The 12,064-nt window shown below is 45.2% G+C and overlaps 1 protein-coding gene across 1 annotated transcript in view; it reads left to right on the top strand.

Moving 5' to 3' along the window:
- LOC128910514 (bifunctional heparan sulfate N-deacetylase/N-sulfotransferase 4) overlaps window positions 1–6,484 on the top strand; it is a 108,703-nt gene extending 102,219 nt beyond the window's left edge. Inside the window, exons 13-15 of the mRNA XM_054203847.1 lie at window positions 730–839; window positions 5,198–5,300; window positions 5,587–6,484. Coding sequence (XP_054059822.1) covers window positions 730–839; window positions 5,198–5,300; window positions 5,587–5,706 — 333 coding nt within the window. The 3' untranslated portion in view covers window positions 5,707–6,484. The remainder of the gene's footprint in view (window positions 1–729; window positions 840–5,197; window positions 5,301–5,586) is intronic.
- The last annotated feature ends 5,580 nt before the right edge of the window (window positions 6,485–12,064 follow it).

Genomic DNA, 12,064 nt, shown 5'->3' with positions numbered 1-12,064 from the left:
CTTACTAATGGGCACTCAGTAGTACGCATTCACTCGGCCTGTGCACTCCAAAACTTAATAATTCATAATAAGCCTTCACCATAAATATAAGACACGTCTGCCCAGAATAGTTATTAGTAATACTGCTTGAGATTCCACGAGACTTTTGAGACATTGTCTTAGCATTTGTTTGCTTGTGGACATCAATGTAACTTCACATCACATCAATCTTTAATTAAAAATAAAACAGAAAAACCCCTTTGCTAACAATTCTGCAAGCCTATATGGTTGATAGGCTGATGGTAAGTTTCAGATAAATTGCCACAATATCACATTTAAACGTGTAATTGTATAGTTTCTGAACATCTAATTTTAAGGTCTGTATGAGCTTTTTGTTATTTTTCTTATGCCATGACAGATTTTCTACGGACACGTTGTAAACTTCAATAATATTTTTACATTCCTTATCGCTTTTTCTCCGAATTCTGTGAGACTGGGCTTTGGCTTGTGCGATTTAACTCTTGCATTTGAACAATGTGCACGCACAGCGTTCCAAGGTGCCCGCCTACAGAAATTCAACATACCAGAGTAAAAAGTAAATTGAAAAAGAAGTTCATCCACGTGGTTGTAATTAGCACTGTACAAAGTCACGGGCTAATTTAGATCCATGTTGTCACAGAAGGGAAATAAAGTCATTCTTTGGTTAACTTCAGTCCTGTTTGTAAACAGCTAGCATATTTACCCCTACAGTTGCTAATTATTGATGGACAGCAGCTAAGAAGTGACCCAGCTACTGTGATGGATGAAGTGCAGAAGTTTCTTGGAGTCTCTCCTCATTATAATTACTCTGAAGCTCTAACGTGAGTCTATTCCTTTATTATCTGCCCTATGGGACCATGGTCTACATCCCCTCCTACCGATATCGCTTGATCGTTAATTACAAACAAAGAAAAAACATATTACAACAATGATAATTTTGCAGAGCTTGGGGTTTTCTTAAAGTGATGTTTAACACGCATCCATTTTTCCCTTAACTTGCGTACATATAAGACATTATAGAATTTAATTGCACGATGGCATACATTTCCACATGCAAACTCCACTTTGCACAACATACAGAACCAATCACTGTGCGGTATTTTTATTAGATGCAGAACAAAGGCCCAGATTCATGTTAAAAAAAAAAAAAATCCCTGCTCAGTTTGAGTGTTCGATCAGAGATGCCCAGGACCTGTTTTCTCAGGGTACCTAGTTTTGCTCTCATCGCTCCACTGTTTAAAATGTACGTTCAGCTGATGTGAGTTGTGCATGTAAGAGCTCAGCAGACATTTGCTGATCGGGCTGTTGGACCTTGCGATGGTCTCTCAAAGCTGAAAACCACTTGGGTGTGAAAGGTTTAGCTTAATTTATCACGTTCGTATAGGAGTCTAATGACAGCGACTGGGTTAGGAGCACTCAGTATGATAAGATTCATCTGGTCGTGTGGTTTCTTTGATTGTTTGCTTTTAACGTGGACCAAATATACCCTTCTCTAATCCCATTTTCGTAGATGGTTGAGCCAATTCTGACAAGCTTTTACCTGGTAGTAGCCGGACACATGGCATAGAAGAATTCAGTCTGTACACTTAAAGTTTGGTAAACTTATAAGCTCCTAATAGTAGATGCCCAAATCAAGGTCCCCTGAACTTAGGGAAAGCCCTTTGATTGACTTCCCACAGCCTTTGGTTGGGATCTAGCAAAGGCAGCGGGGATGAGCCCGGATCACATTTCTCATCCTCGCTGCCCGGAGGGTGAGGTTTTCCCCGTCCAAGGGGATTAATGGCCTGTGTGACACTCTCTCTCTGCCATTTTTTGATTCCCCACAGGGAGGCAGAGGCTCTGCAGGGGCGGGAGTGGGCTGAATTTCTCTCTCCCTTCTTAGTCCAGCAGAAAATGGTAAGAAGCTTTTTGCACTGAGCCTCTCCGTATGAGGAGCATCGTTTCATTACAGCCAGAAGCGCTGGGCTGGGAGAGCCCCAGGACACCTGTGGGCTGAGAAGAAGGTTTTTTCCAATTCGGTGTGCAAGCACGAGCCTGCACATGGGGTGGGAAGTAGAAAAGCCTGAACCTCACCTTCCCTGCAGGCTGGTACCAGGAAAACCACGGGAAAATGAGACCATGGACTTTCCACCCAGCAACAGTGCCTCCTTGCTGCTTAGGATTACTGTTTAATGTTTTCTTCTTTGGGAGGCTTATGGTTATTTATATAGTAAGTATAAAGTGAGAGTGGAGTGCTTTTTGCTCTTTTGGTCTTAAAAATGTTGCTTTGCCAAAATCTTTTTCTAGAGGAAAAAATTGGAGTTCCAGAATGTAATTTTTTAAGTCATTGCTTTCCAAAGCAGATGAAATACAGGAGGAGCTGGAATACACGGCTCAGCCACTGATGTTTGAACAACTGCTGCCGCACATCTGCAGTGCCTTCTGCTAGGTTTTTAAAAATACACACCCACATACATATATCTTCCTTTCTGTAACTAAATTAAAGTTAACGGAGTCACACACCAGGAAAAAATTTGGCCTCTTATATGTGCTTGGACAGGAAAAAGGGATTGTAAACAGATCTATAAAATTATGCAATCACCGTTTAGAGGCATCGAGAATGCAAATATGCTGTGGAAGCACACGCTTCTCTACGGATTTCGGAAGGAAGGGAAACATGCATTAAAGAATGTAGTTGCTTTATGGTAGGACTGCCAAAGTAAAAAAGATTGCACAGGATCGTTCCTAGTCATTACTGCCTAATAACTGTATACCGCACATTTTTAAAGTTGTCACAAAGCAGCCCAAGGACCCAGTCCTGCAAACACTAGCGAGCAACAAGTCCATCACCCTGAGTAATTACATGAACGTCTTGTAGGAGAGGAAAATGAACCCAGGCAGAAGGAAGGTACTGATCTGAGCCACGGCAAGAGAGCAGAGGGGACACAGCGGCAGGGCTCGGGCATCTGGAGAGAAGCGCACATCGCGCTGGGTTAGTAAGAGCCACGGCTGAGATGGGCAACTAGGCCATCGCTTCTGGCACACACTGCTAAAGAGGACCTAAATTCAGACTAGATACAAGGAAGGCATTTTTTACCCTGAGGGTGGCGAGACACTGGCCCAGGTTGCCCAGAGAGGTGGTGGATGCCCCATCCCTGGTGACATTCAAGGCCAGGTTGGACGGGGCTCTGAGCAACGATGTCCCTGCCCGTGGCAGGGGGGTTGGACTAGATGGCCTTTAAAGGTCCCTTCCAACCCAAACTGTTCTATGATGCTGTGATTCCCTGACCTGCAGTTTTTATTAGAGTAGTGGAAACAAAGGGGGAAAAATCAACTGATGTTGCGAGGGTGCTGACTTCCCGAGAGGTGGGGTGGGGGTGCGCGTGTCCAGCTTCAGCCCTTCATCTGCCACAGGCGTACTCTGCAAGGGAAGAGAAGATAACCTGGAGCAAGGGTTTCCACTGACTGCTTTAAAAAGCTCACTTGTAACATTAGCCTTAAGGCTATCACTGCTTTTAAATAAATACTTCCGCTGTGCCCAGTGATGGTTTCAGGGGTCCTGAGAGTTTCGTGATCCTGAACGCAATGGGGTGAATTCAGCCCGAGCTGTCTTACCCTCTTTTTCCCCTACCCAAATTTGCAGATCCTCTTAATAATGTTCAATATGCTCCTTCTGAGGCGGAAATATTGTTTGGGGCATAGTTTTGCAGTTTTACCCAGATCACTCTATTGCTGCTTCTCTTGGGAAATTAGTTCAAGCCGGCTAAAGCGCTTCTCCATGCAATGAGCAGATGGGAAAGGCTAAAGTAGAAACGAATCTATCATCGATATGCCCATTTAATCAATGATTTATTTACTTTTAATTGATACAGCTACTGAGGCAATTTAGGAAGCAAGGGTCAGGCCTGCAATAATAGGCTGGGCAAGAAAAAAAAAAAATCACGAAGGTCGACCCTTCTCCAGAAATGAGCTCTCTTATGTACAGCAGGAAATTACAGGTGCGCCCGTGTCGTACGGATAGACCCAGGGCAAAAAGGGAGTCTGTAACTAATTAACTCCCTGCTCCAGCCCATTATACTTCATCCTTTTCAAACATCTGCTGAATAGCAGAAATGCGAAGCTTTTCAATGTTTTATGCACGCTGCAAGTCCCACAGCAATAAATTCCAAACTTAACTCTGCGTCTTGTTCATTCCTTAGTGAGTACGTGTTTTAAAGCCTTAATCTAAAATTCCTATATCTTTGAATTTTAGACATCAAAATCAAATTGCGTATTTCAGATAAGACTGCTAAGACAGTGTTTATGCTATGATGCCAGCTTTGGAATGAAAATGATATTTAGATCTAACGATACGGAACAACCAACGTCTCAGTTGCAGTTAAATTATCACCAGCCAACCAGCGGTTCTTCCAGTAGACCCGAACGCTGCTCATTTCACTCAAAAATCAACATAAACCATTCTAGTGTTATATTTCTCGTTGTTCCGTAGTCGTGCAACAGTCACTTTTCTGTATAAATCGAGTCTGTGCCTGTTGGAGTCAGCAAATAGATCCGCTTGCCCTTTTTAACCCCTCTCACCTTGACGGTGTCGACCTGCGATAACATCAGCTCCGACTGGCCATGTGGAGGGAGAGCTTCCCTTCAGCACAGCCGGTGACGTCCTGGAGAATACGGCCCATCGAATTCCCATAAAGGAGCCAATTAGTAATTTTTTCAATGAAACGTTCTTTGTTCAAGCGGCAGTTGATCAAAATGTTAGCGTCCTGCTGCAGGGATACACGGAGCAGTTTGACATAAATACGATCTCTGACCAAAACCAGAGAATAAAACGTGAGGCACGGTCTGGAGTGGGCTCGTGTAAGATCCTTGAGACTCAGGACCTCGACCGGCATCCTCTAGATCAAGGCTTGAAACTTGTACCCTGGATGCTGGACAAGCAGAATAAAAATTAGCCTCTGTAGGTAAAGCGCAACATGAAAAAACTGTTTGCCTTGAGCAAGAAGCACTCCCAAGGCAAATTTGTAGAAAAAAGAAATCCCCAGAAGTTTCACAAGAGCGGAAAGCTGTTTCCCACTCTGTCCTCAGTATTTTGGTCATCTAGAGAGATGTGTGCAGCAATAATTGTTGGCTAACACTGAAGTCTCGGTAGCTGAGAGATTCTTCCGTTGTGAGGTCTTTCAAAAAATATATTCCTCTACAGGTTTGACCCTCAGAAAGGCTTTTGGTGCCAGTTACTGGAAGGAGGGAAAACAAAGTGCCTGGGAAAAAGCAAAGGTCGAAAATATCCACCAATGGACCAAGAGGTAAGGGCTTTCTGGAGATCTAAGTTAACATCTTTTAATATTCACCCTCTGTTTGACTCCCAAAATAAACACACTGATTATTTTTTATTATTATTTTCGCTGGCTTGATGTTTTTAAAAACCAGACGCTTTTAATGAGCTTTGAATGACAGGAGATGAATTGCCCCTTCTTAGGAGCCCCTCTCTGGGAGTGGTGCGCAGCTCCTGGGCAGGAGCCCCCGCTGAAATCTGCCGTCGGGTGGGTTCCTACTTTGACTGTTGTTTTTCTCTTTTCTCACCCTTCTCAGTCTCGAGCGTTTCTGTCGAGCTACTACAGAGACCACAACGTGGAGTTGTCCAAGCTGCTGCACAGGCTGGGGCAGCCCCTGCCCTCCTGGCTGAGACAGGAGCTGCAGAAGGTCAGGTAGCACCCAAGGGCGGGGGACCCGCCTGAGGACGATTCTCCTTCACCGTCAAACCCCCTGCTTCTCCGACTCACTTGTGATCGTCAGTAGAGGACCTCATGAATAACGCTCTTTCTAGTAAAAAAGAAAAAAAAAAAACCAACAACAAAACACCCAAAAGAATAAAAAAAGCCAAACCCGACAACTGTTTTTATGCACGCGCTGACAGCTATTAGCATCGACCCCTTTTGTCAGCTTCCAGGAAATAATTCGGAGCTACGTGGCATTACTCTTTATCCAGACCGGGATTCCTGCGTAGCCCAGTTCCTCTGTTCACCAGGAAGAACCAGAAACTGTGTGTAGGACGGATTGACTTCAGTGTACGTGACGAATTGCAGTCTGTCAGGACACGGGCAAAGGATGGGAACATCTCTCGCTGGACCGTGAGGTTGGTCGTCCCCTGGGGTTTTTCCACATTTCTTTTCGCTGTTTTTTCCCCCAACCCTGCAAGTTTTCCTATGGCTTCACAGAGGGAGGTTCAGCACTTTGCAGTTGGGATCCATGGTGGTTATGACACATGTAGTATTAGGTATTAGTACAGATATAGCTATTAACAGATCTCGATGCCTGTCTTTCGGACATGGATGCTTTGCCACCCTGATAAGGTTTTTCACCGCATCCGTTGGGTTCCTGCAGCAGCTGTGACAGAGCTCCGAGATGTGAAATCCTTCAAATATTTTGCCGTAACGCCATACGACTCCTTCAAACACTATCAAAACCTTTTAAAATCTAAGCAGGCCGTGCAAGCAGCGTACCGACAATAACCTAATATCGACAATTTTGTTTCGATCTGGAAAGCGATGTTTTTGCTCCGAAGCTTTCAAAGTAAGAGATTGGGTTAGTCATTTAGGAGCTCGGCCTGCAAGCTATTACAGAAAAAAAAAAAACTTTAATAACCAAAAGTATTTTTTAAGGTTTTGGAAAAAAAACCCTACAGTCTGTTGAAGGATAAATTATTTCTGTAGACTTTAATGGAGTTGAAAGGACAAGCATATCCACGATATATCGCATACACATGCACGACGCATATGTTTTTGTGCCTGCTATCTACCTACTGTATATCTAGATCAAACATAACGCTTAAATAGCTACTTTTTTGTGCCCATAGGTAAACAAAAGGGTGGTTTACAAAAAAATAGGGTATTATGAACTGTGCTTTTTTTCTCCGATTCGTGCGGACAAGGTTGACGAGACCAGGCAGAAACTCGCTGGGAAATTTAAGCTGAGGGAACAAACAGCATTTAGGCATTTTAGCCTTCTAACACTTTTTCTCAAGAAAACCAAAGCTGGCAAAGCTTTGCTACGTGTGCTTTATGCAGCACAAAATGGAGTAGGTTTGAGTTTTCACACTTCCCCGTCTTAGTCCCTCGGCACAAGCCATTCCAGGTGCCGCAGAGGCTTTGTGCTTTCCCCTCCCCACGAGTTTGGTCCTTACCTCCTAGCTCAGGAGACAGAACTGGAGGTTGGGGTTGCGCCATGAATGCGGACCAGTGAGAGTTAGCCGCGGGGAGCACAAATCAGACCATATTATGGACTGTGGTGTTCGAAACCACTTGAATTAATTTGGGCTTCCAGCCAGTTGATACACGCAGCTACCTATCTTAGCATTTCCAGACTCTTAAATCACGAGAGGGTCCACCAAGCTCTTGACGCTACCTTATTTTGGACTGATAAATCCAGCGCTTCCCAGAGCGAGCCTGGTGCCACCTGTCCTGCTCCCAGCTCGGCAGGAGCTAACTGGCTGGTGAGTGTCCTCTGGCACCACCTGGCCTCCACCGCTTCCCTCCACCGCTACCCGTCTGAACGTGCCCGGCTGCTTCTTCCCTCCCCACCGTTCCAGCCCCTTTCTCGGTCCCAGCACTGCCTTGGTCCAGGTCCCTCATCCATGCAAGGAGCCGGCACTGCCCTCCTTGGGAGAGGTAGCTCCTCCAGGAGAGGCTGAGGTGCCCCCAGCACCAAGTCCTTGCGTGGGCCCTTACGCTCCGGCTCTCCACCTCAGCCCTCGCTCCTTCTGCAGGAGGACCCACAGCAGGAGCGGGAATAGGATAAGGATCCCACCGTGAGATCCCAGCCCCGCCAGTGCTGCACTAACCTACGCACACAAGGACGAACACGCAGGAAAGCCCAAAAGACAAGCGTTTGCCCAGTGTTTGCTTTCAAATATCGAAATGGCGTGCGTCTCACAGAAGTGAGACGTCTATTTTATAGGTGATGAAGGGAAATAGCGCTTCTAGGACACCATTCATCTCATCACCAAGCAGGCTTCTTAAACGCGCGAGATTAATCTTGCCTCTTCCTCTCTATTGATTGTAAAAGGACAATAGACGACGCGTGCAGAGGGAGAGCTCAGCTGCGTAGGTCTAAAATTAGGTGAGCTGAAAAGGAGATGGCATTTCTGCTCGCAGCTGTAGTTGTTGAAGACGAGAGGGAGCTGGCAGCATCTGAGGGAAGGTTCTGATTTTGTTCTGTTTTCCTAAACTAATTTTTCTAGTTACATTTCGACCAGGCGGACTCTTCAAAATGAGCTAGGGCAAACTAAATGCCAAATAAAAGGAACCTTACGTGGGGTTTGGGGCCTTTTGGGGGGAAGGGGGAAGTCAGTTACATACTTTGTGGCAAATTCACACGCTTTTAAGTTTTAGCGCTGATAAAGCCAAAGATGACTAGGCTGAGGAGAGTTTTGGGTAAGGCTTGGTCACAGAAGAGCATCTGAGAATATCTAAATCAGCCTTAGCTGTTAAAACACATTAGAATTGGCTCAGCATTAATTAAAAGATGACTTCATAACTTGTTGATTAAAAGCTAAATAGACATGAAATTGATTTCAGGAGTTTTTCAAGGAAGACACATGCTTTGAATCCGGAAAACTATTTCTTGTTCTTAGCTTTTAATTTAGAAAAAAAAAAAGAATTAAGTCTTTCCAAGTGTCAGCTCCGTAATAGCATCATGTCCTCAAAACACACTGGATATTTTTATACCTCATTGTTATTTTTTAAGTTTGAACGGGCATCACATTTCCGAGAGATCTCGTGTTCCATTGAAAACTGACATTTGAATTGACTTCATTATGTGTCATATAAAGATGAAATAACAGTATTTCAAAGTTTCATTCCTTCCACTTGTAATAAGACCCATCAACACAGAATTTCTCTGGACCACCGTGTGATAGAGGAGCCTCTGTGAACTCGCTGTAAATGATCTCCATTTCTTTTATGCCTTTCATATCGCTGACCACGTAATTGCTGGGATCCTTCAAGACCAGCAAAACAAATGCAATAAAAATGAACCATTTATTCTCGGCAAGGGGGCTGTAGCTGGGAAAGATAATGCTGGCCCTTCTTTTGCTATTCATAAGCTACGGGATTCATCTCCACCGTACCTCCGTGCAGCGCAGGCTGTACATCAGTAAGAGCTTTACCTACTGGCTGCAGTTTGCCCCCATTCCTCTGGAAATACGTATTCCTGCAGAGGTCTGAAGGAGCTCTGCCGCACCGAGGACCTGACCTACTGCCCCTGGAGACCACTGGGAGTCTTCCTATTAATTCCGGCAGACCCCGGCTGGCCCCCAAGAGATGGTTTCATAAGGCACAATCTGTGCGGTTCAAGCATCACGTAGCCCTGTCGCTGCTGGAAATCCATCACTGGTTGGATTTCTATTACTGAGCGGTGATTTCTTCCCCCCCCCACCCCGCCCCTGGTCGGTGTTTTGCCGTGGTAGGAGCTGCAAGCTGTCCCCACCACCACCCCGCCATGGGGCTGCACCACTTCTGGTCTCCCCATACCACGCGTGGCCCTCTCCTCTCCTCGCTGGCTACCAGAAATAGAAAACCCTACAGGCCAGACACAGGCGCCAGGGGCTGTGGCAGCCTATTTGAAGATTAAAGCAGGACTTTGGCCCTCGGAAAACCAAGCTTGTATTACCGAGGTCGTCTTCGAGCGAGAAGCAATCAGAACGGAATCCAAAACCTTCTAAATTATGCACTGACCTCTCAGGGTCTAAAATAAAGTTGCCAGATTAACTGCTCAAAGATGTTTTCTAATAACACAAATTTTCTCCCTGATAGGGAATCAGACTGCCGAGTGTCCCCAAAACAAATTAAGATGGTGGAATTATAAAGTCCCGGGGGAGGAAAATGTTGCGTAATGAAAGCGCTGATGGGTCCGGACTCTCTGATGTGATAATAAGGCAGCGGGGACATGCCCTGAATACCAAAGGAGAAGCTGACTATTTTCTCCTCTTCCTTCCCCCTCCTCCTTTTCCTTCCCATTCGTGTTAAAGTTTGAGCCGGCGCAACGCGTCTGAAAAGCACGCGGCGGGCAGAGCCCATGAGACGGGGGAACATTATTCATCTCCAGAACGCTCAGCCGAGAATAAATTGGGTGCAGGGTGCTCATTTCCCCCGAGCTGGGCCACCTTACAGTCAGACATCAAGTCCAAACTAGTCATTTAGTTTCCATCAGTAGCAAATTATGTTTATAATGGCTTTAAAATTGATGTTTATAATAGGCGTATGAGCGTGTGGCAGCTGTGTAAAACCGGTACAACACAGGTATATAAATCGGCAGAGACTAAGGGTCTGATTTTATTGTAGTTAAGTAAGATGAAGTTGGCCGCTGGCGTCAGGAGCGGCTCTCTTTGCACATGCAGTTTAGCGCTCGGCTTGCAGAGCCATCTCGCTCTTACCAGCAGGTATTCTCTTTCTCAAAGAGCTGAAATCTCATACGATCACCTCGCTGCGTTCGTCCTCGTCTTAGCAGATCGTGAAACTTTAACAGTCAGTCTGTCCGTCATCATAACCAGTTCATATACATCTCTGCGTCCATCTGCCAGGAATTCCTGCTTGGGAGACTTTTTTCTATTTAAATGTCCTGTCTCGGGATAGGAATTTCCCTCTCAGACAACATTTCTTACATCGGCTTTATTTTCTCCTTTTTCCTTCCAGTTCATCCTTTTAGCGTGACTGCAAAGGTGTGGACCCGTCTGTGGATTCGATTCCTCCATCACTATCCTATCGAGAAAAGCTACGGGAAATAAATAAGGATTTGCAAGCGACACAGATTCTGAAGTGTTCAGTGCTCCAGTGACTGGATGACTTTTATAAGACTTCTTATCGTTTCTGTAGTACTTCAAAACAAAAGATAGAGCTGAGGAAAACCTTCACTGTCTGCCCAAGCTCTTTTTTTTTTTCTTCTTCTTCTTCTTATTTCCCCTCCTCCTACGCGACGACACCAAATCCCGTTGAACAAACATTTGGTGGTGAAGAAAAAGGAATCCAAATAAATTTTGATCATTCGAAGTATTTTTGTTGAGGGGGGTGGTGGTGAGGGAGGTCAAAGTCTGTATTTGCTGGAATTGTTTTAAATAATTGATGTGCACACACCTTATTATTGGTTCTTCTCACTGCCGCAGAATAAAGACTTCTGATGGTGTGTTATAGAGCGAGCGCTTTTCTTCTTTCCTTAAATCCTCTTTCCCATTTTCCGAGCCAAAATCTGCCCTTGAATAACCTCTGCCGTATATTTCAAGTCATGCCCTGACTCAGCTTCTCCTGCCTCAGCGACTCCTCGAGGCTTTCACCCGTCCTCGACGCACCGTGGGATTTACGGCACCGGCGCCGGGAGTGCCATCGACCTCCTCCTCTGCCTCCCTCCTCCTCTACCTCCTCTTCCTCCTCCTGGGCAGGGAACGTTAATTCAGGCAAGTCTGAGGCTTAGATGTTTGTTAAGCCGCAGAACGCGCATTTATGGCCCTGCCTTTCAAAAGTATCACCCGCCTGCGCCCAGCGAGAGGTGTGGATATTCGGACAGCCCTGTGCAAGTTCTTTCTTCCATTATCCCACCAGGTTTTTTTCCTCTGCTCTGTTCGAGGAATGTTAAAAGGGCCCGATTTCGGCTGACGCAAATTGCCTTGAAGGTGGCTCAAACCGCGCGCTCAGAATTACGAGATACTGATTATTCCCCCCCCCCCCCCCAAAAAATACCATAATGCTTCTACTTTTTATTATAAAATATTCATTTGTTTTACAGATCTATGTCGGAATGAGGTTAAGTCATATCAGAGTCAAAGATTCCTAGTACAAGCCTTACAGAACAGCAAATTACGCCTTGCTAGAGCTTTTATCGTTAAGCAAATTAGAAGTGACGTTACAGACATCTTAATACCCGTTTTGGCTTCTTTCCAGATCTGCTTGATGCTTTCAGACAAGGCAGACGTAGTAGGCAAAATTTTCCAAATATTTCAGAACTTCAAGTCTGTTTTTTTTTTTTAAAAAAAAACCAAAATGACTTGCAGGCCCTTAGAAACCCAAAAGCAGTTGGGTTT

The sequence above is a fragment of the Rissa tridactyla genome, chromosome 5 (assembly GCF_028500815.1).
Source record: "Rissa tridactyla isolate bRisTri1 chromosome 5, bRisTri1.patW.cur.20221130, whole genome shotgun sequence".
Taxonomy (NCBI): domain Eukaryota; kingdom Metazoa; phylum Chordata; class Aves; order Charadriiformes; family Laridae; genus Rissa; species Rissa tridactyla.
The sequence above is the reverse complement of the archived record's forward strand: the minus strand, read 5'-3'. Positions and strand labels throughout refer to the sequence as shown.